This window comes from Eublepharis macularius, chromosome 4, assembly GCF_028583425.1.
Source record: "Eublepharis macularius isolate TG4126 chromosome 4, MPM_Emac_v1.0, whole genome shotgun sequence".
Lineage (NCBI taxonomy): Eukaryota > Metazoa > Chordata > Lepidosauria > Squamata > Eublepharidae > Eublepharis > Eublepharis macularius.
The window spans coordinates 27316652-27343410 of NC_072793.1; the positions used below are offsets into that span (position 1 = coordinate 27316652).

The following is a 26759-nucleotide window of genomic DNA, read 5'->3' on the forward strand; positions in this document are numbered from 1 at the left end:
GTCCCAGGGCATTCTCATTTCTCTAACCCATTCTGTGGTAGTACTGATGGGAATAATGATGGGAATGAAAAACGGAATTATTCAAAAAGGCTTTTTACTCAAATAGGACAGAAGTATTGTAGGGAGGGGTCCTCAGATGCTTTACTAATGAGTTAGGGACCATAGACCTCACCACTATGTTGCCTTACATATTATCTGTTGCTTTAAATATGTACTGTGCTTCATACGGTCTAATGCCAGTCCTAGAATTATGTTGTTTCAGTATTTCTTCAACTCTGTATTGGATCTCTTGCTAATGCTCTTTGTAAAATCCTGACATTGTTTATGGAATGTCCTCGACACTGATCGTTCTAATCTCATGCTATGTACTCCGCCTTGAATCTCAAGTGAGAAAGGCATACTATAAATGATATAATTTATAAATAAATGTGCTGATGCACTCATGGTACCAGCGCAGCTCTATCCCTCCTGCACTATCTCGCTGAGTTGTGTTGGCCTACCCTACCACCAATGCAAGGGAGTTTAATGGGATATAACCGATGGTTACCTTGAGTCAGTTTGGGCTGATACAATGTAGAATCTCTTTTTTGTTGTTCTTGTTTACGTCTTTCTCGCATAATATGCAAACCCTGTACAAACGGTGTTATGTTATTGTTCCTGTTCTAATTTTGTTTAAACTGAAGCCGTAACCGGTAATGCGAAATCTCTTTTGTGCAGGGGTTTTATTTTCCAGATTTTGAACACTAGGCTAACAAAAGGGCTCTCTGTACACCAGCCGGTTGAGCCTCCTGCATTTTCCAGTTATGTGAATTCGCAACTTGTAAATGATCCGGTGCCTTTTCGAAATCAGTTCTCTCGGTGGCGCCTGCATCCCAAGCAATGAACTTTTATCAGGCTCAAAAAATAAATAAATCACAGCACCGTCAGCCTCAAAGCGCGAGAGACTCTCTAAGTTTGCAGCGGGGGGGAGGGGCGGCCCTGGAAGCGCGCGCGCTCCCATTCTGTCCCCGAACAAACTGTCTCGCGGAGCATGTCGGGAGCAGCAGGCCGGGCGGCGGCTGCATCTCAAAGCCTTTCCCGCCAAGCCTCTGGCAGGGCGGAGATTCTTTTGATTGCCCGTTGCTCGGCGCCCTGTGCTCTGATTGGACGAGTCTTCGTTCGAGTAGCAAGAAGGGCGCCCGCGCGCCAGAGACCGGCTTTATTGATTCTGACCCGAGAAGGAACCGGTGGCGGGCATCGGAATTATGAGCTGCTTGATGATGCCCGGGGTGCAGCCAGGGTCTCCCTGCAAGGCTCGCGGCCAGATACAGGTAAGCGGACGGGCGGGCAGGGAGCGTTTCTAATACAATCTAAGGATTTTCTCAAGTTTAGGAAGGAAGTGATGTGGCTGGGGCGCGAATAGTGGTCGCTTCCAGGGTCCTTGGCTGTGACAGGGCTGGGAAGGAGGGATGGGGGGAATGGATAGGATAGTAGGATCTGGGTGGCTTGCTGGATTTGAGCAGCAGACAGGGCATTTATTTATTTAGCGGATTTATATCTCGCCTCCTGTTCCGAAAAGAACATCCAATGTGGCGATCAAAACCTAATAATAATAATAAAAGCAAAACGATGTATTTATTTGCTTCATTTATCTACTGACTTTTTTCTTGTGTGTACCCAAAGCGGTTTGCACCATTCTATCCATTTTATCCTCACAGCAACCCTGTGAGGTAGATTAGGTTGAGTGTGGGTGACTGGCCCAAGATCAGCCAGCAAGCTTCCATAGCAGCGCAGGGGGGGGTCTCCCGGGTAAGTCATCCATCAAAACTAGTCATATCAATAAGTTAATAATATTTGGTCAGATGGAGTGTTAGTAAAGGCAGCCTGGGGAAGTGGTTTTGTAGGTAAGTTTGTGCTTTACCAAAGAGCTCAAAAACATTGGAAGAGTTTTCCTGAATTGGACAAGGGTCTGACTATGCCATCATGTTTCCAAAACAGTCCAACCAGTTTGTAGCATATTTGGTAAAGATGTGCCTGACTCAGTTTATCTTTTGTTCCCTCTCCAGGTCATCTTTGGACCCATGTTCTCCGGGAAAAGGTATTTGAAAGTACAAAACACTATTTTCCTAATTAGAATTGCTAGCCTGATTATTGTGACTGGTATTCTGTAGCTACAGCGTCATTGCCGCAAGTGGCATGGGGAATGTGTGCCTACCTGTGGCATAGAGCTCTTTCTTCAGTGTTGTGCCATTGCTTGCTCTCCAGCTCTCAAAGCAAAACCATACAAAGGGTACTCTGTACTCCGGCATGCTTAGGTCTCTGTATTATACTATGGAACTGACTTGTATCATAGTTTCTAACTAATTTGACCACCACTACTCTATTCCAAACAGAGCAGACTGCCTCTGAACCCTCTTTTCTGTTGGAGCCATGAGTGGTTCCTAGGGATTGCACCCAGGCTGATATTACCATCTTCTCTATTGTATTTATTTTACAAAATTTGTATCTTGCCTTTCTGCCCCCACAAGGGCCAACAAATTAAAACGAACACAATAAAATCATATTTTAAACCCACCCAAAGAACCCATCATTAAAACCAGAATTAAAATACAAAACAAAACAGTTTAAAATATCGGACATGAAGGAAGGTTCACTGAGGGAACACCAAACGAAATGAAAGTTTTCACCCACTGTTTGAAGATGGCAGCCAAAGGGGAAAGATGAGACTCCCTGAGGAAAGCGAGAGTTTTGATGACCGTAGCGGGTCACAAGGCCTTGGAAGATGGCTGTAATGGTTAGATAGATTCATAAGGGAGTAGATGGTGCTTTGGTTATACTGGTCTCTAACCATTTAGAGCTGTAAAGGTCAGCTCCTTGAACTGTATCAGGAAACAAATTGGGAACTAGTGTAGATGGACCAAGACTGGAGTGATATGATCCTTATGACCAACTCCAGTCAAAATCTACACTGCAGTAACCAAAGTTTCTGAACACTTCTTAAGGGCAGCCCTATGTGTTGGCAGGAAAAAAATGCAGTATTAAAGGAAAGTCTCCTGGGCGTCATCTGCCATTGACCATTCTCCACTTTTTCTTTGCAGCACTGAACTCATGCGCCGGGTCCGTCGGTTCCAAATTGCGCAGTACAAGTGCCTTCTGATCAAGTATGCCAAGGATACACGCTACTGTACTAATGGAGTCTCCACGCATGACAGGTAAATTGCTTATAATTGTGTCTTTTGGTAAGTGGGAAGGAGGGGCAGTTTACTTACAAAAAGAAAAGCCTGATACTGTTCTTGGAGGAAGCAAAAGTCATTACTTTGGGGGGCAAGGCTTATGCACGCACTTTACACGTGATTGGTTATACCACACAAGAAGTTTGCATCTGAAAACTTAGTGATCAGGACTCCAGTGTTCTTTAAATGTTTGTAACGTTTCCATGGCTAACCAAGTAGAATAAAGAACATTACACAAATCTGTAAATATGTCATTTATTGCACAGGTAGAAAATACTAAGGCTGCAGTCTTATGAACACTTAGGACGGATTAAGTTCCGTTTGGAGCTACTTCTGAGAAAACATAGGTTAAGGCTGCAAAACAAGCTTGTAGCAAAAAAAAAACCCCAACAATAAGGCCCTCATCTTCTGTTTTTCATAATGAACACTATTAGGTTAATGTAGGTAGAGTACTGTCGTTGTCCGTTTATCTGCGCTTATTTTCTGTAACATGCATAGTCTAGATTGCCCTACACAAAGTTTAATATGCAGCCATGAGCACAGACAAGCAGTCTCATGGAGTATGGGGGGGTGCTGGGCCAATCTTGTGAAAACTAGAACTCTTAGCTGACAATTGAGTGCTTGGCTGTGTGCAATGATGCCACTGCAAGGGGGCGTAGTTCCTTCTGTGACACAAATCAATCCCGTGTCATGCAGTAGTTGGCTCTTCTCTCCACCTGCTACACATCCCTGTGCAGGCAAGTTGAAATAAAGTTTGTGATTCCCCAAAGTTTCCTTTTGCTAATAAGCTTTCTTTAACATGGTGAACCCCTCAGCAAGCTCAGCCTTCTATATCACTTTATATAAAACGTTGATACTTATCTATGGTAAGTGTACATGCAAAGAAAACTAGGGGCCAATCATTTCTTGGGACAAGGTATATAGTCCTCCATTATCCTCACAACCACCCAGTGAAGTCGGGCTGAGAGAGGGGTGCCCTTGCTGCAGTCATTCAGTCGGCTTCATCGTGGAGTGAAGCTGTGAACTTGGGTCTCCTCAGTGTCAATCCAGCAGCTTAGCCGTTATGCCACACTGGCTTGTACTTCTTATAAATATACAAAACTATCATTTTATTTAAAGCTGTACGTAATAGCCTTGTTGACAAGTTACAGTGAACGTATAATCTATGTACGATCTATGTAACATCCAATGCATGTAGAGCTGAATATGTGATCATAAACCCCTTATTTATACAGGCACTAGTCCCCTTTTATTTGTAAAATGAACAACACTCGTTGGCTTTCTTAGACACAGATATACACACGTGAACAGGACTTGTATTGTTTCAGTACCTAGACTTGTGATTCTGCCTTATCTTAAAACAGCTTTCTCAAAGCTAGATTGCAGTTGTGTAACAGTTCTCCAGATGCAGAGACTGAAAACCTGGAACCAAGCCATTCTGTTGTCACAAACATTTCTTTTTTTCTGGACAGGAACACTATGGAGGCCTTGCCTGCTTGTTGCCTCAAAGATATACATCAAGAGGCTGTCAGCTCCGCTGTGATTGGCATTGATGAGGGCCAGTTTGTAAGTTCTTTATATTAATTTGCCTTCAGTTGAACAGTCAAATATTGCTAATTCTGCTTCAGGGTTGTATGGGATTCTACATGAAAGTGATAAAGGAATATGAATCAATGTTCTTGCTTAAGAAACACTTACTTTGTTTCATTCTAAGGATATTTCCACTACAAACAGCCATATTCAGCTGGGACATGGTTGGTCACATGACTGGTGGCCACGCCCCCTGATCTCCAGACAAGGGAGTTTAGATTGCCCTCCGCGCCACTGCACAGAGGGCAATCTGAACTCCTCTCTGTCTGGAGATCAGGGGGTGGGGCCACCAGCCATGTGACCATTTTTGCTGAGGGCGATTTAAACTTTTAAAAACTCCCCCCTTGTTCCAGCTGACCCAAAGTGACATCATTGTGTGGTCCTGTGCTGGCAACCCACTGAGTTCCACCGCATCTTTTCCCAGAAAAAAAGCCCTGGCCATATGGTATGCCTTTCTAGTACCCAGGATGCTGCAAGTAGGTTCATGGTGGTGAGGGAGTTAACTCACTCAGTAGAGCAACATGCAAGGTTAAATTAGCCATTAATTTAGCAGCATGTAGAAGATGGGTCTACAGAAGGTAGACTATGGATACACTGCTGGCTAATTTTTGGTGGACTACATTATGGTTGCTGGCATTTTTGGAAAAAAATACTAATAGACTTTTGTCTCACCTAGAAAGATAATACTTACGTTCGTAAGCTAAGAAAGTATGTGGTGGATCACTTAATGCATCTTTAGTTATGCCTGAACTGCCTCAGAAGGCTGTGCGTGCATGCGCACGCCATCAAGTCATCTCCAACCTATGGCGACCCTCTGAATGAAAGACCTTGAAAATGTCCTCTCATTAACAGACTTGCTCAGATCCTGCAAACTGGAGGATGTGGCGGTCAAGCCACCTCGTTCTAAGAGCAGAACCACAAGTGACAAAAGGCACAGATTCGACACTTGTCTGCTTCCCTCAAGTTTTGATGGGAAATGTAGGCATCCTGGTCTCGCAGCTTCGCTCTCTGACTGCTGTCCAATGGACTTTTCAACTGTCACTTGTCCAACATTCCGCCAAGCTGCCTACATTTCCCATCAAAACTTGAGGGAAGCTGACAAGTGTCCAACCTGTGCCTTTTGTCACTTGTGGTTCTGCTCTAAGTCTTCCTCTTTTCCTAGCATTATTGACTTTTCAGAGAATCTTGTCTTCTCATGATGTGACCAAAATACGATAGCTTCAGTTTTGTCATTTTAGCTTCTAGGGAGAATTCAGGCTTGATTTGATCTAGAACCCACTTATTTGTCTTTTTGGCCCTCCATGGTATCTGCAAAACTCTCCTCCAGCACCACATTTCAAATGAATCCGTTTTCTTCCTGTCAGCTTTCTTCACTGTCCACTGTTAGGAGGCAGAGCCAAACACAATACCGCCTCCTCCCTTTGCACAAGAGTAGTAGATGGGGATGAAAAGAAGTGGAGATAGGAGAAGGAAAAGAAGGAAAGCCTGAAGGAGAAATGGATTCACAAGTTCAGCTGCTTACCAGTCCATATGATCTTCCAGTGGCTGCAGCTGATATTGGCAGCCATGGAAAACCCTTTTATTTAAATGAGGGCAAACAGTAACAAGTCCTGTCCTACAGTGGCCACAACCACTTTCTGAAAAGCTCAGTGGGAACCAGGGGAAGTGCTGGTGAGCATCCATGGACACTACATTGGGGGACCCTTCCGCAACCAATGAGAGATTTTTTACATCCTCTTTGTAAATGTAAAACACATTGGTGAACTGTAGGGATTTTTAATGGCCTTGTGAAATTGATGACAGCCTACTCCTAATATTAAAAAAATCTACTTGCCTTAGACTAGGGCTGTTTCCACACTGCTATTTTGCTGGATTCTGTACAGTATTTCAAAGGCTGTCATTTGGAAGAGGGGAAGGAGCTGTTCCAGTTGGCAGCAGAGGATAGGACCCAAAGCAACAGGCTGAAATTATATGCAGAAAGGTACCGGCTGGATATTAGGAAAAACTTTTTCGTGGTCAGAGTAGTTCAAAGGTGGAATCAGCTGCCTAGAGAGGTGGTGAGCTCCCCCTCACTGGCAGTTTTCAAGAAGAGGCTCGTCCTGCATTGGGTAGGGGGGTTGGACTAGAAGGTCTGTATGGCCCCTTCCAACTCTGTGATTCTCTGAGCTCCATTGTTTTTGGGGAGCTGTTGCACCAGTATAGATAAAAGCACATGACAATAAGCAATACTAAGCAATACTAGGCCATTTACTTGTATTCTAGATGAACTTTCAAACTTTATATGAACCATCTGTTTTTTTCTGTTAGGTAATTCTAACAGGTGTGCTTTAATCGTTTGACAGTTAATTAAAATAGTGGACTTTCGAGATTAATGTTCCTCTATCAGAGATTCAACCAATAGTGATCTCTTCAACTTTTTCTGACATTTCTCAGAGATGTATAGTTTTGTTTTGCAAGTTTGAGTATAGCGTCATTTTTACTAATTGGAAGGTTATACAATAGAAACTATGAATATTCAATGAAGCATCAGACCAATTATCGTTTGTTTGTGCTATCACATGAAAAGCTCTTACATACTTGCATATGATGACTTACAAAAATGCAAATTCAGATAGAATGTCAGAGCTCTGATGGAAGAAATCTCTTGAGAGAATTTAGGTGAGAATTTATCTTTACCTATGCATTTCATAGAAACTTTGATCATGTTAAACTTAGAATTAATTAGGAAACGTTAGCAAACTTATTTCTTACTGCCTTTCTGTGTTCTGTTTTTATAGGATTTATATTAATAACCATTTATATTTTAATTACTTGCTTCATTAAAAAACTAGGGTGCATTTTCAATAAAGTGAAATAAACTCTGGACAGGTGTCTGTGTTTGATAAGGAGTTGCAAAGTAATATCGAACCCTATATAAAATAAATGTACTGATAAACAGGTGGTTCAAAGAACTTAGTTGTTTGACAGGTCTGAAAACTAATTGTTGAAAGCTTTCCAAGAGAAAAGATACATCTTTCTTTTGGTTAAGTAGAAGCTTAGTTTCAGACACAGGCAAAAGCTCGTTACAGAGCCTCCACATGGTATTGTATTATACAAATAGATACAAACATTGTATATTTGCCCTGCCTCAGTTTCCCCCTGCTTTGCTGTGATCTTTCCCAAACCTGGTTTGGTAAGATGTTTTTTGAGAGCCTGCCATCGAAGTGCCTTGTGTGCGTAGAAAGGTGTCTATTTTTGCAGATCTTGGCTACATCAGCACTATTTTCTTTGCCTTGGCTCCCCTGGGTACCATTTCCCCCATGCACCAGAAGACTGCTTCTTCGGGCTTTTTAAACAAATCAAGATTTTGTTGAAATGAAATCTAAACAAAGCCATCTGGTGAAGGGGGAGGAAATGGTGGTTGCAACAAGCTGATGTGGGGACAGCGCAGGGAACACTGCGTGGGTTTCTGTTATCACTGCAAATGCCTTTATGTTTGCAGCAGCAAGGGCTACACAGGGAGTCATCTTCATGTGGAAGCAGTCCTGGACTCATTAGCTAGAAATGAGTGACTAAGAACCATGCAATAGCTACTTTGAAAAAAAAAATCATTGTAGCTACTGCTCGCAATTCTCAGGCCATGAGCTAAGCCTAGCATTAGCATCACCCCTCTCCAAAACTGGAAATGTGGCGGGGGCGAGGACAGGAAGAGAAGAATGGTTGGCATCCCGTATTGTCTGAACAGTGAGCAGCTAATTAGTCTTTGGCAATTCCAACACAGTGATGCTGCAGTTGGGACTGTTGTTAAATGTATAATATGTATCCCTTAGAAAATAGGCCCCTTGCTCATCTTTTACTCCTGCTGCCACAAATAGCAACTTTGAGCCAGTTTGCCAAATAGCTATTTCTTTCCCCTACCAGCAGCTCTTTCAGCATTACCTAACTTTGTTGCCCTGCTGTATAAAAATAAGCAACCATCTGGCTACCAATGCCGCCGACTTCCTGCCTAGAGAGGCTTTAACAAAATTCACCCTCCAGAGCATGAGGGATGCAGGGACACTACTACTTGTAGTGTCTTGAGTAACAGAAAGCTAACAATGGATTAAGGGTACTGGTACTATTATGCAGCTACTATCCTTTGCCAATTTTTCCTATTAGTTGTAAGGGATGAGTTGCTCTGCAGCAGCCAAGAGTGGAAGATACTCAGCAATAGAATAGTTCAAGTGGGGGACTCACATGGATTTGCTGGGGGGGGGGGCAGCGGCGGGTTGTCTCATTTTTCCCTCTCCCACCATACCCTCTTCCCCTTTCCCTGCTTCCTTCTCTCCTTCTCATCCACCTTTGTTCCCTTGTCGTCACCTTTCCCCCTTTCCTCTCCCAGCAGCCTCTCCCCTATGGCCCAGTTGTGTGGTACCAGCTGAGCTGGGCCCAGTTGCTTAATGGGGACCTTGCAAGGACTTCACTTTTCTGTTACCCTCTTTCCCATGTTATTTCTTGTTTCCCTCCAGTCAGTCTCCGTAGGTTCACCTTTCCCTTTGGCCTTCTGCCCTTCAGACCCACCAAACACCTTTTATCTGCTCCCCGTCTTCACTTGCATTTCTTAATTACTTCAATTATATACTGCCTTTCTCCACAAAGCCACTTACATCATTCTCCTTGCCTCCATATTCTCACAACAGCCCTGAGAGGCAGGTTAGGCTGAAAGTGAGTGGCTGGATCAAAATCACCCAATGAGCTTCCACAGCAGAGTGGGTCTCCCAGAGCCTTCTCTGAAGCTCCAACCACTACACCACACTGGCTTTGGAGGGAGGGTTGCTGTTGGAAGAGCAGCAAGCAGCCAGGCCTGGATGAGTCATGTGCTATCAAGTTACTTGGTGGTTGCTGCCAGGCCTTGCCTCAATGAGTCTCCCCTGAAAGGCCAAAACAGCCTTGAAAAGGGCCCTGTCGCCTCTCGTCTTTTACTGATAGAAATAAAGTCTGGAATACTGGCTGAACTCTTATGGTTGTCTAGCAACAGCTAGGGAGAGCATCTGGTTAAAACTACAGGCACTCATTTTAACAGTTTGGGTTTTTTTAAACCCTCAAAAAATTATATATATATATATATATATATATATATATATATATATATATATATATATATATATATATATATATATATATATATATATATATATATGTTTAAAATTTAGATTTTTCTGCAAACCTGGGGTATTTTTCAGATGTGTCAGAAGAGCTGCCTTGTCCGTTCATGGCTCTAATCTCTGGATTTAAGTATCCTCAGATCTTTACCACTTAGCTATTAGTATGCAAGATGGAAAACCAAAGTGGCTTCAGATATAGATTTTAAGGAACATTGTAAGAATACTCCTGGTCATATCCCTATCTCATCCAGTTTACCTGAAAGAAACACTAGGGTTTGGATCCTATGACTGCATTGTGTGTGTGTTTTGGTCTTTTTCCATAGCCCAGCTCACTTTCTTTTGCCACTAGCCACTCCTGTTTGCACAAGAGCCCATTGTAAGCCATTGTTTTTTTGTAAGCCAAAGTTCTAGAGGCAGAGGGAGTGAGCTACATGGTGGCTAGAGTGAAATGTGTACAGAATGCAGTCATAAAATTCAAGCCTTTTCCCCACCTACCATCCAAAAAAAGAGGTGTCTGCCTTTAATTCACTTACAAGCAGGGCTTTTTTTCTGGGAAAAGAGGTGGTGGAACTCAGGACTGCACAATGATGTCACTTTTGGTCAGCTGGAACAAGGGAGGAGTTTTTGCCCTCGGTGAAAATGGTCACATGGCCGGTGGCCCCGCCTCCTGCTCTCCAGACAGGGGAATTTAGATTGCCCTCTGCGCCACTTGGTGCGGAGGGCAATCTAAACTCCCCTTTGTCTGGAGATAAGGGGGCGGGGCCACCAGCCAGCTGACCATTTTCAAGAGGTTCTGGAACTCCGTTCCACTGCATTCCAGCTGAAAAAAAGTCCTGCTTACAAGTAATTTATGTACATTAATCAACTTTAGGGGAATCATCTTGCATTCAAGGTCATCGTCCTTTTGGATAAATACTTCCCTCCCAGCAGAATTGTAGAGAGAGAATAATACAGTGCTATGTACTAGTTTTCGAGGACTATCTGTTGCAACGAGACATTAACTTCAATTTTTCCTCTCATTCTTCAGTTCCCAGACATTGTAGAGTTTTGTGAGGAAATGGCAAACAAAGGGAAGACTGTCATTGTTGCAGCCCTTGATGGGACCTTCCAGAGGAAGGTAAACTGACCCAACTTTGTGTACGCCTTGTAGCTTGTGACTTGCTTGTGTCCTTTACATATATCATCTCTGGCTTTCCCACTGTAGGCCTTTGGCAACATCTTGCAGCTGGTCCCCTTAGCAGAGAGTGTAGTAAAATTGAATGCTGTCTGTATGGAGTGTTATCGTGAGGCCTCTTACACAAAGAGGCTTGGAACAGAAAAGGAGGTAAGACTATTACTTAGAAAGGTTGTCATCTGTGACAGAAGTGCGTACTATATAGACTACCTGAAGAATGTTTTTTTGTAACTGGAAATGAATTTGAGTCTTTCTTGTGCCCAACCAGGTAGAAGTGATTGGAGGGGCAGACAAATACCATTCTGTCTGCCGCGTCTGTTATTTCAAGAAGCGATCGCACCAGCCTGTGCTTGAGAACAGAGAGAATCTACCAGGAGGGAACAAACCATTAGAGACTACGGCTTCCAGGAAGGTCTTGGCTGTCCGTCAGATCATGCAGTGGAGTCCATCAAAGTGAAAGGAAGCAAGATTACCTACTCAGTGGCCTTACCTCACAGCATTAATCGTGAGGCACTAGAAGCAAAGAAAGTTTGCAGGGAAAAATAAGGCAGGAGCACAATGCAGCACACACTCGAGTTTTTCCTCGTTTAAGCAAAGATCCTGCTATCTGAGGAACATTTTCAAATGTTGCTGTTGCTGTCTTTTCAAAGCTGGAGTTTTCATCTATGAATCTTGCCTGCTGTTTTTACTTGCTTTAGGGGTTCACTGTCCAGACAGTCTGGAACAGGCCAGGTTCACTAGCAGGACCTGTTTTATAGTAAAAGCAGGACATTAATTATACTTTGCTCTTGCCTCGGGTGTTCCTCTTCATTGAGTCAGCTTTTTTAAAAAATAAACCCCTTTCTCCAGCACTGAACTCTCTAACACTCCTTATGGAGTGACTGGGCTGTCTAAACAAAAACATTGATTGCCATTGTATATGAATCCCACTGTACTTCATTTTCATTATGAGAAAAGGTGGTTCTTTTGTGATGCTTGCAAACTTTGATAAGTGAAGAAAGTCCTTTTTATAACGCTGCTTCCCTGTATCTGAAGTTTGGAGAAAAGCTTGACTGAGTTGCGGTGCAATCCTGTATCGAATTACTCCAGTTTTCAGCCCACTGATGCCACTGGACGCTGACTGGAGTATCTATGCATAAAATGAATGGTCTATATTCTTACATATGGTACCACTTTGGCTGAAGTTCTGAATCTGGCTGTTACCTTTAATTTATTCAGATTGACCGATACTGCTACTGTCATTTGTTAGTTGTCTGTATAATGGCAATTCTTTCCCTTCTGGTATATCCTCTTAAAGATTCATCTAGTTGACAGCTGAGTATGGCGACAGTTTTTTTTTTTTTTTTTTTTTGCATCTGTTTCAGCTGACACCTCTGCACTTAACTATATCCTGCAATTGTTGGTCCTATATTAGGAAGACAGTACTTTCTTCCGTAGTATTAATTCAAAGGTAGGGCGATTTTGATGACTGGCTGATCTTATTAAATAATTAAATTAGCTTAATAATATTATTAAATAATCTGGTGACGATTAAATGCACTCCTAGTGTCTGTACTTTAAGTGGGATATCATTGATTTCTAATTTAGTACCTTTGTCAGAACCAGAAATGTACTTAGAAAAAATTGGGACATTTAGGCCAAAGACTACTTTACTTGGGAAATTTCCAAGACAAGCAGAGTAGTTAGGGGGTATTAAGAATATTTATGTGTTTTCTGCTCTAGGAGCTTCAATAGACAAATAGCTACAATAACATACTTCCTTGGAAAATATCGGAAAAGCAGGATGTTGTTAATCTACCCTTCCTTGTAGTGGAAGCTTCTGAGAGCTCAGAGTTTGTTCCCTACAGACACTATTTGTTCCTAGCTATACTGCCACAAGCATTCTCATTCAGATAGGGTCACATGATTTCCACTAATCCATGCAAAGCCAAGTCAGACTCCACAATACAAGACAAACAGTGTAAGTGACCAGATTTATTTCCATTGTGCTCAACACTTCTGAACCCTCTCCCAACTTCCCACTGTGGGGCTTACTGCCACTTGCAAGCAATTTTTCTCTGCCAAGCATGGGTGGGAAATAACTAGACACAACCTGCTCGCAGGGATAGAGCAAGGAGTCTGCAAGTTTCCCTGCAAGTCTTGTTATAAATCTATCCAGGAGAGGTTGGCATTGAAAGCTTGAAGTTGTTTTTCAGTCCCAAAGTAGGAATAACTTTTTATCTTCTCATAATAAATTTGCTTAGCCGCATCAGTAGCTGCGGCTCCCTATCCGAATACCCTAATCCAGAGAGGAGCTTGTTCTCTTTTGAAACAGGATTGAATAGGCAAAATATACAGCAGTCAACATCTATTCTTCATAGTGCAGTAGTTAAATCCAAACCTTTATACGCAAACGGTTTTGCAGAACCCAAAAGGCCCAGCAGACCGAGGCTTTGGTATCAAGTTCATCCAGCGGTGCTGAAAAGCAGAACTAGGAAGGCAATCTAGAAAAGCAGCACCACAGGAGCCATGGGAGCTGAATCCTACACAAGAGCTGGAAATACAGTAACAATAAAGGCTACGTAGGCAGTGGCTTAATGGCACTTTTGGGGAAATGTTGACGAGCAACATTAAGGGTCTCCCTAGGAAACAAAGGCATGGTACGTGGACCTCTACTTGCTGCTGGACACATTTTTAAAATACTATCACCCAGCTCATAAGTTGGCGACAGCAAAAGAAAGTCCAGTAGCCAACTCTTGAGAGAAGATTCCACTGCACCGATTCAGCAATTATGCCTTACAATCCACGCACAGGCCGAAAGGATGCTGCCCATACCTGAAAGGAACATGCAGCATGTTCTTTAAGAGAAGCCACTTTCAGAAAGGACAAAAAAACAGGAATATCTCAGAACCTCTCACACACATGCACGTAAAGTCGTGGCACCCTTGCCTTTTTATAACAGCGGATGCCCTTCCCCCAACCAAGCAGTGAATAAACTGCACTGATGCGGCTGTCCCTGCTAGCTGCTCTGACCATGGTAATAAGCAATCAATACACGGGTGGAGGCTGGTAGCCTTCTGAGTCCTCTCTCATGTTAGTGAAGGGTGGCTGCTGGTAGCTTTCATGATTGACATCTGGATAGCTGGAGTAGGGGGTTGCAGGGCCTGGAGCTGGGTCAACGTAACTGTGGGCAAAATCTTGCACACCCATGCGGTAGCGTTGAAGTGCAAAAGTGATCAGGGTCCCCTGTGGAGAAAGAACAGCAGTTTAGTCCACAAGAAAGGAAATCACTCTAAAGTTGCTTGGGAGAGAAAACAAGTGCGATTCCAAGGTCTTAGAGCAACCTGAGCCAAAACCATTTTTTTCTCTTAACTAGAACAGAATTTCAACCACTACCTTAAATTCATTTGAACAGATCCACAAAACAAAGCTCCGCACCAGACTACCAATTCAAAATACGGGTCTGACCAATGTTCCTGTGGCTGTCCTCTCAGAGGCTCCACCAGAACAAAATTAATGAGCGCATGACAGCAGAATCGGATTTGTCAGTTTGGGGGTTCTCTCGACTTCAGGGTTTTCTACTCTGTCTTCAAGGGCTGGCAAAAGGACTGAAGTGGAGGCCTACTTCTTAAGGACAAACTACAGTAAAGACAATATCCTGTTAAAGGAAGGAAATGAAAGAAGATACCACTGCTGTGCTCAGCCAGCCATAGTAGGAGGGGGTTGAAGAACGTTACTGTCTTGAACTGAAGATTTTTACTTAAAAGAATCTACTGCAGAGGCTGTGCTGGCCTGTTAGAATTCAGGCAGCCGCCTCCAAGGCCTATTCCTCAGGCAAAGGATTTTTAGAGTGTGTCTTACATTTATATTCTCATGTGAACCAGAACTGGGTCGATTCACATAGGCCAGTCCCATCACTGAGCCTTTGTAGGACAAACCAGGACAATGTTACTTGAAGCTGACCCTCAACTGGAATCAGGGTGGATTTGATTTAAATTGAATCGATTTAAATCGCTAGTCAGTAAGACTAGATTTAAATCATGGTGCTCTACATAAAGACTCATTCTTTTCTACATAAAGGCTCCTCACACTTAGCTTCTTGTGCAGATCTATTCTACTCCCAACAATCTTCTATTCATTGAATTTCAGGAACATTTCCATAGTGCCATAGGGTAAATAGATACAAGTTCACAAAGACATAGCATTAGCAGGAATCCAATACAACATAGTGGTGAGGTCTCTGGTTCCTAACTCATCAGCGGATCATCTGAGATCCCCTCCATACAATACTATCTGAGTAAAAAGCCTTTTTGATTAATTTGGTTTTGCATTGCTTGCGGAAAGCCAAGAGAGTGGGGGCTCTTCTGACCTCAGGCAGGCCATACCACAGGTTCAGGACCACCATACAGAAAGCCCGTGTATGGGATGCTGTGCAGGATGGCACCTGCAGGAGACCCTGTTCGGAAGAGCAAAGCTGCTGCGGAGGAGCATAGGGAGGGAGGCGGTCCCATGGGTATGCCAGAGCCAGGCTGTGAAGAGTTTTGTAAGTGATAACCAATACCTTGAACTGAGCACTAATGGGTAGCTTGCTCGCTCCTGATAACTGTCAAGCTGCAGCATTTTGCACCAATTGGAGTCTCCTAGTTAGTTTAGATGGGTGACCTATGTATAGTGCATTACAATAGTCAAGTCTTGATGTTACCATAGCATGGATCCAGGTGGCCATGTCAGCCATGTCGAGGTAAGCCATTTTTAAGGCTAGGGAGAGGTTGTAAAAAGCATTTTTTGAGGTTCCCTTGTTTTTCTAGTAATAGCGCTGGATCTAGTATAATCCCTAGGCTCTTAACTGAGTCTGCAAGGATCAGACGAACTCCATTGAAAGTGGGGAGTACAATGTCCTTCAGGATCTCTACCTTCTCAACAAGCATCACTTCTGTCTTGTCTGGCTTTAATTTCAATTTGTTCATTTTCAGCCATTTCACCACAGCTGTCAGGCAGCTAATAGCATCTAAGCAGCATTTTTAGCATACTCCATACATGTCACACAGTTCAGTAATTCTTATAACAGGCCTCCCCCATAAAATAGATCAGTATTATTTCTACATCACAGTCTAAAGCCAAGAAAGGGACAAATTCATGGCAGAGATAAGATTTCAAACTGGTCCTGCCTGTTCTAAACTGATATAAGAGCCATCAGTTTTTAATCCAATCCCCAATTCAGTACAACAATCTGTAGACAAATGCCAGCAGGACTTAAGCCTGAACTCAGGCCAGACAATATAACCATCACTTACCCATGAAAAAATGGAGAAGAAACTGAAGGCAATTGAAGCACGAGCAGAATCAGCTCCCAATGGAACATCTTCAGGTTTTGTTGATGCCCACTGGTTTGTCAGCACACAGAATCCGATGAACCACAGAAAGGTCCAGAGAGCTGAGAAGAAGAAAAAAAGAATACTCAGGAACAGATAAGAAAACTGCATTAGTAGCAGGGCTTTTTTTTTTTTTTTTTTTGGGAACCCGGAACGCCCCAGAATGGCGTTCCGGCACCTCTTTAAAATACACCAGTCACATGGGTATTTTTTAAACGGCCGGTTTTGGCCATTTGGGGCCTGGATCAGGGTCGAAACGGCCAGGATCAGGCTGCTGCCAGGTGGGGAAGGGTTCTGCCGCCTGGCAGCGGCCAGGCCCGGGAGTGCTCCCCCGCAGTGCAGCAGCCAGTTCTGAGCCAATTCAGGCCTGATGTGGGCCAAATTTAACCTTATCTGGGCCGAATTGGGCCCCCCATGGAGCACAGGAGTGCTCCTGGGGTGGCCACAGCCTATGTGATGTCACTTCCTGGAAGTGATATCATCACGCAGACCCAGGAACACGTACACACTGCACGTGCATGTAGTGAGAGGCGTGCCACCTCCTCCCGGGAGTTGCCCTGGGTGAGAGCCCCCCACTTCTTTCCCCAGTAAAAAAGCCCTGTGGTATATAGACACCTTTGTTAACCCCTAGTCTGGAACTTCACCTGTTTGGAAGCAGGAGGCTCATGGGAAAGATGTACAGTATATAGGGACTACTCACACTAACCTGCTAAGCCTTGGCTAATGGCATTCTTTACTGAAACCTCTCTCCTCTTTCTTGTTTCCCTCTTGTGGGGGATTACAGCTATTGCTTCCCTTCACCCAGCTTCCACTACAATCCAACTTGTCTGGAAATTTTATCCTGAGCAAGCTTGACTCATTCTCTAATTAGGCACATAAAAGTATGCAGATACCATTTTTCTTTGTGTCCTACTTAGCTCAGTCCCAGGTTTCACATAAAGGCCTTTCTCTGGCCTCTTCAGGAAGCAAATTCCCTTGGTACACTTAACACGGCCTAGCAGCCTCACTCAAGCAACTGCTGCCATTTTCTTCAGGGCACGAAACTTGCTTGTTCATACTGAAGAACAAACGTTTCCCAGTCCTTCAGCCACCACCCTTGTCAAAGAAATGCAGTATCACAATGTTTTTGGGACTCAAGCCATTTCTCCTGTAGGGTACTTTCATTCATTAAAAAAAAAACCAGGCTCCCAGGCACCAGGCCAGATTCAAACACACGTCATTCTGAAAACAAGACATGGGCGACTACTGTTTGACATTGGAGAGGGAGAGAAGAGGAACAGAAGTGGCACAAATGTGAAGTTTTGTTTCAGGCCACTCCTTTGAGCATCAAATACCTGAGAAGACCAAGTCAGCGATAACAAGGTACTTGCGATCAGTGGCACTGCTAATCTGCGGGAAGTAGGCATCAACCATGAAGAAGAATACACAGGCCAGGAAGGCGAGTACACCAACTCCGATGCCGTAACGACAGGCATCCTCACTGTGGTTAAAGATGCAATAGAGAGTTGTTGATGAATGAGGATTGATGTAGCCTTCCCCAATGATGCAGGAGAAAACTATGAGCGCAAACACCTGCAAAAGAAGAATACTAAGCTAACACCTTCCAATGTGCAGAGGGAATTCAGAGGAACAACCCAACCAGGATGGAGCCATTAGCAATTCTCAAATGCCCAAGTCCCAAGTACTTATGTAAACATTATTCTTGCAAGATCCTCATGTGTCTTTGCCTATACTGGAAGGTTATATGGTTGCTCTCATTCAGTACAAACTACAGAGCTGGAGAACCCCATATAGCTGCAGAAGTCTTATCTCACACCCAGGAAAAGAGAAGCAATATCTCCAGTCGAGTGTTAGATACCATGCCTAAATGAGATGGTTCTGCAGTACTATCTAGATTTATATTATTTATTCAAAACATTTATATGCAGCTTTTCCACTCAAATAAGACCCCATGGCAACAAACATTATTAGAATATTTAAAACACGAAAACATAGTATGAGGGACCTTTCAGATTCCTTAAAGGTCCATCGCCTTTTGAATGACTCCCTGCCTAATATCACTGACAGAGTAACGTTTCTTTATATGGCTACAAAACTGCATCAGGAACATTTTCAAAATTAGTCTGTTTTATGTTTATGTACCTTGCTCTGTATTTACTGTGCCAATTAATGCCAACAAAAGTTGACTGACTGAAAACACTAAAACAGTATTTACTGGTGTTGTGGAAATTTGTTGCTCTCTGCAACCAGGGACTAGTCCACCAGCTGCTTGGGTTTGCCTCTTACCATAGGCATGTAAAGAGTGCAACCTCACTTGATCTTTCCCTAGTACTAAACTGATGTCTCTGCTGAGAATAATGTGTCAGCAGTGAGAAGGTCTTATGCGAGACTGGAAGTTTTTTATTTGTAAAGACATAATAATAATAATAATAAAAAAGAACAGTTGGGCAAGGCACCAGACTTGGGCCCAGCCTACTGACTACTAAAGCACTATGAAGATAGATACAGAATACAAGTTAGCATGCACAATACAACAACATTATAAGATAACTACAGAAAAGAAAACTTACCCTCCCCCCATTCCAGAGCTCTGGGACACCCCCATTGCACAGCCGCAAAGGCTAGCACTAGCCTTTGCGTGTTGGCAAGTGAAGGGTACCGAGTTCTTGTTCCATCCCTCTTTTATAGGGAAATATCAAAGACTTGCCTCATTAACATGTTAATCAATCGCATTGTCTTTGTTCTTGAAAGACAGTTCCGTCGAAAGTCCTTCATGTAAACACAGGTCTACACATCCTTTACCTCTGTGATAGACTGCATCTTTGATATGTATTTGACTACATTGTAAATTACACAGGAATGTTCACACTTCACTGGCTGAAGATTTTAGACACCTTGTTTTCCTAAAGATAAGCTGTTTGTTGTTTACCCTTTTGGTGATTTATATGTAGAAGGCCAGAGGACCCTTAAAGAGGTCTCAAACAATTAACTTTTATGGTCTTATCTGCTTCCTGTGCAGGGGTGAGACCTTCCCAGGAACTGCGACTTTATTCTGCAGGGACAGAGCTTTTGGAAGATTTCTTTTTTCCCAAACTCTAGCTGGTTCTTTATTTCTAACATGGGCCAAAAAGGCCTGGTTCCGACCCACTAACAAAATTCTGACAACAACTGGGGATACACCAAACAAAACAGAAAAATCTTCACCGGCTGCTAAAAGAAAGTGACAGAGGAAGACAGACCGAAGCACCTTGGTCAATACCAGCACCTTGAATTGGGTGTCAGTAGAAATAGAACGAGACTGGAGCCAGTCAGCATTCTGGCTGCAACGTTCTGTACCAACTGTAGCTTCTGGACAGTCCTCAAGCGCAGCCCCACATAGAGCACATTGCAGTAATCTAATCTAGATGACACCAGTACATGCACCTCAGTGACAAGATCTTTCTTGCCCACGGAGGGCCACAGCTGGCTCACCAAGGTGGAGCTGGTAAAAGATGTCCCTTGCCACTGCTACCACCTGTTTAACCAAAAGGAGGCAACAGCACCTCCAAGCTACAATCTTGCTTCTTTAGGGTGCAACCCCATCCAAAATACGAGTTTTTATTGTGTTGAGACTTATACAATCTTGTGTGAACAGTATATATAGAATTGTTTTGAGAGTTAAACAAGCAATACATTTAAACTTTCATTGACTTAATAAACAAAGAACATTCTAAATTTATTATACCTAAGCACAGGTGCATAATTCTCCTTCCCTCCTTCCCACTTCTTGGTTAATTTTAGTTATACAAACTTCTATGTTAGTTAATTTTTGCCTAAATAATAAAGGTCCTTCCATTTCCCCCAAAATTCGGCTACCGTTCTGTTGTGTAAATAGGCAGTCAGTTTAGCCACTGATGCATATTCATAGATCTCCACTCCACTCTAGCATATCAGGGCAAATAATCTGTTTTCCATTTTGCTGCCAATAGTACTCTTGTTGCCATCACCATGTAACAAAAAAGCTCTCCCTGTTCTTTTTTAACATTAATTGGTAAGATATTTAAGAGCATACTTTTTGGATTTAATTCAAATCTAAGTGTAAGAATCTTTTGCATCTCTTCATATATATTTATCCAATATTTTCGTGTTTCCTTGCAGGTCCACCACATATGATAGAATGTTGCATCCATGCTGTGACATTTCCAACAAAGTCCACAATAACCCTTAGTGATTCTCGCAATTGTCTTTGGGAGGATAGCATGATTGATGGTATCAAAAGCTGCCAAGAGATCCAGGAGAATTAACAGGGTTGATCTCCCCCTGTCCCTTCCCCAGCACGTCATCCACTAGGGTGACCAAGATTGCTTCAGTCTTATAACCAGGCCTGAAAATCAGATTGGAACAGATCCAAATAATCTGTTTCATTCAAGAAACCCAGAAGTCGCCCAGCCACCACTGGTTCAATCACCTTGCTCAAGAAAAGTACATTTGAGACTGGACAGCACTGATTCAGTTCCCCTGGATCCAAAATAGGTTTCTTTAGGATGCACCACTGCCCACTTCAAGGCAAGGGCAACCTTATTCAAATTTCCCTTTCTGGAAAAAAAAATCCTCCATGTTTATGTAATGGCTCCCAGAACACAAAGTAGCTCCCAAAATAGTCACTGCTGCCCTAGCTACAGTTCAACAACCAGGCATACTTCCTCCCTGTTGTGAAAAAAGTCGTGCTTAGACAGATCCAGTATAAGCAGAAACAGAAGCGTAAACACATTGGGCACAGAAATCCCCTGCCCTCAGAAGGCGTTCGGGGAAACAGAAATTGCAGGCACAGCTTAGCAGCTACCCCATTCCATCTTGCTCACTGTCTAGTGGCGGGCACACTGGGTGGCAGTGACTATGTGGCTTTGGAATGTACAGTCTTGGGGAAGGGAAAAGTTGTATACACAGTCAGACATATAGGATGGACTTCAGGAAAACAAATTTTAACAAACTTAAAGTTATGCTGGGTAGAATCCCATGGTCAGATACTTAAGGGAGCTTCTTAAAAGTGAGACACTGAAGGCACAATCACAAATGATTCCTATGACAAGGAAAAATGAGAAGAGACTAAAGAAACCAAGTTAACAGGCATGGAGCGATTTTCCCCAAGTGTACTAAAAAACGAAAGCGCCTGGCGGTAAGAGTAACTTGAAGCCTAAAGCAGACTCACATGTCTGTCACCAGCTAGTAAACAGGCGGTGAAACCCGCCCCCTCCGCCTCCTTCGCCCCCTGCCCATCAGCTGACATCCACATGACCAGGTCGCTCTTCAACCCTCACGGAAAGCCGCGGCCTTTGCTCGGTTTCACCGCCCGCCCGCCCGCCAGAGCGCGAAGGCGCTTTCGCTCGCAGGGCGCAGCGCTCACCAAGCCCAGCTCCGGAAAGGCGCGCAACCGGCTAGTTGGGAGGCGCGCCGAGGGAGTCCCCACGCCCTTGGCTGGACCCTTTCCGACGCGCTTAGCCGCAGGTCCCTTTCCAAGCACCTGTGAGCTCCTCCTAGCATTGGCTGGGGACGGACGTCTAGCAAGTCAACGCCTCCCAAGGCTGCGAGTTTCTCCTGCCTCAGCCGCCCGGCCACAGACGGCTCTGCAGGACGCTGAGCTCTTCCACCTCATTCCCCGCCCCTTGCCCGTGTGCGGGCTACGGCACAGGTGCCTGACTCAGCGGCGCGCCCCTCAAGCAAAATGGTCCCACTTCGCTGTTCCTGAACCAGTTTAGCCAGCTTGTGCTCTCCCCCCCCCCCCCCACCAAGCGCAAAGGCAAGCGCACCAAACCCCACCCGAGAAAGGGGGAAGAGCGGGGCGGCCGCGGGGTCTTCGTGCTCACATTCCCGCCGCTCAACTCAAGCTGAGCCCCCGCCCCACTCACCGCGCTAAGAACGCGCACCACCACCTGCGGCTGCTGCAAGAAGCGCCACGGGTCAAAGGTGCCGCCAGCCTTCTCGGCTCCATAGGCGCCCCCGCCGCCCTCCATGAAGCTGACGTTGCTCTCGAGAGCCCGGAACTCGCCGGGGCCGCCTCGCCCAGACTTGTGCCTGCGCGCCCGCAAGTCCCGCCTCCAGGGAGGAGGCCTCCCCCGAGGGCAAGCGAGGAGAGCTCGTGCGCCCTCCCGAGGCTGAGGCGAGGTTTCTGGGCCGGACAGGTGTGGCGGCTTTTTGCCTGCGCCTCGCTGTAGCAACCCTTCCTCTCAGTGACAGGTGGCAAAACCAAGCTGGCGCTCTCCTAGTTAGGCTTCACCTAACTACTGAACACTAACGCTCTCCTAATCAGTTACATCCCTTTTATACCCATTGGGCTTGGCTGTAACTCTCTTGAATTGCGCGGTACTTTTCGTTGGTGCGCCCCCCCCCACTCTTTTGTTCCGTTTTCTTCCCCTTGCGGTAGGGCTAATACCACCGTCTCGGTGCTTTCCGGAGGAAATGAACACTTCTTTATTTCGGAGTGGTTTTTGAAGACGTATCTTTCAATTGCCTTTCTGGTTTTCATTCTAGATCCTGATTGCACCTGTTTTACAACCTTTAACGTCTGTTCTGCTTTTAACTTCCTTTTTCGAGGAGCTAGATCAGGATGGGCAGCAGGGTTCCCGGGAAGGTGCGGAGCGCTACGTGCTGGAGGAGGAGCCACTACAGGCGCCCCAGCAGCCTTTCCTGAGCCCCTCGCCGGGCTCTGGAGGAGGCACCGCAGCAGGCGCCCACGCTGCCTTTCCCTAGCCCCTTGCCAGGCTCGGGGAAAGAGCCGTGGCAGGCGCCCGTACGCCCGTGCAGCCTTTCCCCGGCCCCTCGGGCACTGCAGCAGCTGCCCGCACAGCCTTTCCTGGCCCCTCGCCAGGCGGGGGGGGGGGAAAGAGCCGTGTCAGGTGCCCCCGTGGCCTTTCCCTGGCCCCTCACTGGGCTCTGGAAGAGGAGCCATGGCAGGCGCCCGTGCAGCCTTTCCCCGGCCCCTTGCTGGGCTCTGGAGGAGGCACCGCAGCAGGCACCCACGCTGCCTTTCCCTAGCCCCTTGCCAGGCTCGGGAAAGAGCTGCGGCAGGCACCCGTGCAGCCTTTCCCCAGCCCCTCGCTAGGCTCTGGAGGAGGCACCGCAGCAGGCACCTGCACAGCCTTTCCCCGGCCCCTCGTCAGTCTTGGCGGGGGGGGGGGGGGAGAAGAGCCATGGCAGGCGCCCGTGCAGCCTTTCCCCAGCCCAACGCTAGGCTCTGTGGGAAGAGCTGCTGCAGGCGCCGGTGTGGCCTTTCCCCAGCCCCTCGCTGGGCTCTGGAGGAGGCACTGCAGCAGGCACCTGCACGGCCTTTCCCCGGCCCCTCACCAGGCTTGGGGGGGAAAGAGCCGCAGCAGGCAGCCTTTCCCCAACCCCTCGCCAGGCTGGGGGGGGAGAGCCGTGTCAGGCGCCCGCGCGGCCTTTCCCTGGCCCCTCACTGGGCTCTGGAAGTGGAGCCACGGCAGGCACCCAGGCAGCCTTTCCCTGAACCCTCGTCGGGCTCTGGAGGAAGCACCACAGCAGGTGCCCGTGCAGCCTTTCACCAGCCCCTCGCCATGCTCTGGGGGAAGAGCCACGGCAGGTGCCCATGCGGCCTTTCCCAGGCCCATTGCCAGGCTCTGGAAGAAGAGCCATGGTGGGCACCCGTATGGCCTTTCCCTGGCCCCTTGCCACGCTCTGGAGGAAAAGCCATGGCAGGTGCCCATGTGGCCTTTCCCAGGCCCTTTGCCGGGGTCTGGAAGAAGAGCCATGGCGGGCACCCGCACGGCCTTTCCCCAGCCCCTTGCTGGGCTCTGGGGGAAGAGCCATGGCAGGTGCCTGCGTGGCCTTTCCCAGGCCCCTCGTTGGGCTCCGGAGGAGACGCAGCGGTAGCTGCCCACACGGCCTTTCCCCAGGCCCTCGGAGGAAAGAGCTGCGGCAGGCATCCGCGTGGCCTTACCCAGGCCCGTTGCCGGGTGTGGAAGAGGAGCCACGGTGGGCATCCCCAAGGCCTTTTGCCAGCCCGCTAAGCATCCTCTCTGGCCCAGTGCTGTAGGAAAAGGTGGCGGCGGCAGCGGCAGGCACCCATGCTATTTCTCACCAGCCCACCGAGCAGCCTCTCTGGCCCAGCGCGGGTGCTGGAGGAGGAGGAGGAGGAGATGGCGGTGGTGTTTCACACTCCTAGGGTTGCCAGCTCCAGGTAGGGAAATACCCTTTTTGTGTGTGTGTAAATTCATGACTAAGGAAATCTATTTTACATGCACACAAAAAATTGACTTCCCAGTCACAAAGACTTGCATGGAAAGGGAAATTCATGACAGAGCTAGGGTCTGAATCTGGAAATTTTACACGTGCTGGTAAGACAGGCTGTCCTCTAGTTAAATTACTCCATGGGGAGTGGGGAGCTGCGGCCTCAGTTTTACCAGTATTTTTGTACATCAATGGCATTCTGCTTATATCTTCAGGGGAGAATAGATCATTGCAATACAGTGTAATAAAACAGAATGGCAAGCAAGGAGAAGGCAGGACTTCAATGCTGACTTTATGCTTTATGACTTAATTTCATTTCAAAGATTCCATGACCATAACTCACAAAGAGAAAGGGAAAGAGTTTTAAAGCCATGAAGCCTGACTAAAGGCCAGTTCTAGGCTGTTCCAATGAGCAGCTCTCAGCTGGAAGCTAAATAGGTGCTCCCCCTGCAACTTCAGCCAGCTTCCTTCTTCTTTCTGCAGACCTGGCCACAGAAGAGACAGGAAATGCCAATCAACAGAGCAGAGGTAGAGGGAGGGATGACTGCACATCACATTGTGTTTAGGATTTGCTTGTGGGCAAAGAGGAACCCTTACTGAAGCTCATCTGCCTGATGTTGCCCAAAATGCAAAGAAAACTGGCAATAGACTGATGCACATGGAAAGAAATGGTGTCTGAGCCATTTGCAGGCATGCTTCACAACACCTTTTTATATAAAACATAGAAGGGAATAGCCAGAGAGTGAGTGCATTGCAGGGCTGGATGATGCACAATTCTTCTTCTCCATAGATCCAGAGGAGTTAGCCGTGTTAGTCTGTAGTTACAAAATAGTAAAGAATCCAGTAGCATCTTTAAGACTAACCAACTTTATTGAGGCATAAGCTTTTGAGAACCACATGCCTAAGTGGGTGTCATCAACATATTGATGGCACCCAATACCAACGCCTCAGACAACCTAAATCAAAAGTCTTTTAATCAAATGGATTCTGGTTTTCGAAAAGGCGCACTCACAACTTACAAGTTGCTGCTCACAAATTGGATTTCTGACTCACAACACTGCACCGCTTAGAGGGAACATTGGGCAGCCCTGTTTGTCTGTCTGTAGAAATAGAAAAGAGCAAGAGTCCAATAGCACCTATAAGACTAACAAAATTTGTGGTAGGGGATGAGCTGGGTCGAATCCACATTCACCCATTACCCGCATGTTTATTGGATATCTTCCGTTTGCCTCCAATCCGCAATTTTTTCCTCTTCGTTCACATTCCTGCTTCCGATCCATCTTTCTCGCGCGTCCCTCCGGTCACACGGCCGCTCGAAAACCGCTTTTTTGGGCGGGACCTTTTCTTCCCGCCCATTTTTTTAAAAAAATTTTTGAGCGCACTTTTTCATTATTTCAATCTTGCCTTATAAAGAAACATCATTGAAGATAATGATGCCTCTCTTTCCCCCACTGACAGCACTGATGGCTCTTCCGTTTCTTTTTTGGAAATTTGGAAGCATGTGGGAAGCTTTCGTGGGCATTTCCTATGCAGGACAGTTCAGTGCCTGAATTTTACTGAAGTTTCACTTCCTTGGAGTGTCATTATTTCAATATTTCGTAATTTCGATATTACAGTAATATAAAATAAAAAAAATAAAAAACAGTTAAAAAGGAAGTTTCGCGAGTCCGTTCTGAGGATGGATTCACCCCAAAATGATTTTTCAAACTACCAGATTTGATTCAGAAACAGCATAATCAATAAATCCAATGCTATGAAGTCAAAAACAGTCTTTTGCAGACTACGGAGCACTTGCAAGTTGAATCAGCCAATAGGAACTCTCGGAACGGCCGGAGAGACAGGAAGGGGGGTGGTTTTTAAAAAAACCGCGTAAATTGTGCATTGGCCCGTTCACGGCCACCGTGAAACTCCCGTTGAAAACCTGTGACCACATATTCGGGAGAAATGCGAATGAAATGCATCTGTTTAATGAGGTAATGTGACCTGCACTCGGGATTGCGTGGGGAATGCGGGGAACATGCGACTTAGAATGAGTAATGTGGATTCGACCCTGGTCTCTAACTTCCTTTTGTTATTTTTACTGCTGTTT

The 26759-nt window shown here is 45.6% G+C and overlaps 2 protein-coding genes across 2 annotated transcripts; one reads left to right on the forward strand and one right to left on the reverse strand.

The window, feature by feature from the left end:
* Positions 1-1184: 1184 nt before the first annotated feature.
* On the forward strand, positions 1185-11627 carry TK1 (thymidine kinase 1). The gene is made up of 7 exons (XM_054977724.1): positions 1185-1310; positions 2046-2077; positions 3078-3191; positions 4685-4778; positions 10953-11042; positions 11130-11249; positions 11368-11627. Exons 1-7 carry the CDS (start codon positions 1245-1247, stop codon positions 11554-11556), a joined length of 705 nt encoding a protein of 234 aa, XP_054833699.1. The 5' UTR covers positions 1185-1244; the 3' UTR covers positions 11557-11627.
* A 1426-nt stretch (positions 11628-13053) lies between these two features.
* Positions 13054-22512, reverse strand: SYNGR2 (synaptogyrin 2). Its single transcript, XM_054977509.1, has 4 exons — positions 22336-22512; positions 17785-18022; positions 16373-16512; positions 13054-14324 (listed from the first exon to the last, which is right to left on the reverse strand). The coding sequence occupies exons 1-4, from the start codon at positions 22438-22440 to the stop codon at positions 14127-14129; spliced, it is 681 nt and encodes a 226-aa protein (XP_054833484.1). The 5' UTR covers positions 22441-22512; the 3' UTR covers positions 13054-14126.
* Between the last annotated feature and the right edge of the window lie 4247 nt (positions 22513-26759).

Coding starts and splice junctions, on each gene's coding strand:
- SYNGR2 (XM_054977509.1), bottom strand. CDS start 22,440: ATGGAGGGCGGCGGGGGCGCCTATGGAGCCGAGAAGGCTGGCGGCACC. Junction 16,513..17,784: donor CGCTGACTTGGTCTTCTCAG/GTATTTGATGCT, acceptor TCTTCTTCTCAG/CTCTCTGGACCTTTCTGTGG. Junction 14,325..16,372: donor TCTTCTCCATTTTTTCATGG/GTAAGTGATGGT, acceptor CTTTCTCCACAG/GGGACCCTGATCACTTTTGC.
- TK1 (XM_054977724.1), top strand. CDS start 1,245: ATGAGCTGCTTGATGATGCCCGGGGTGCAGCCAGGGTCTCCCTGCAAG. Junction 4,779..10,952: donor GCATTGATGAGGGCCAGTTT/GTAAGTTCTTTA, acceptor CTCATTCTTCAG/TTCCCAGACATTGTAGAGTT. Junction 11,250..11,367: donor GGCTTGGAACAGAAAAGGAG/GTAAGACTATTA, acceptor GTGCCCAACCAG/GTAGAAGTGATTGGAGGGGC.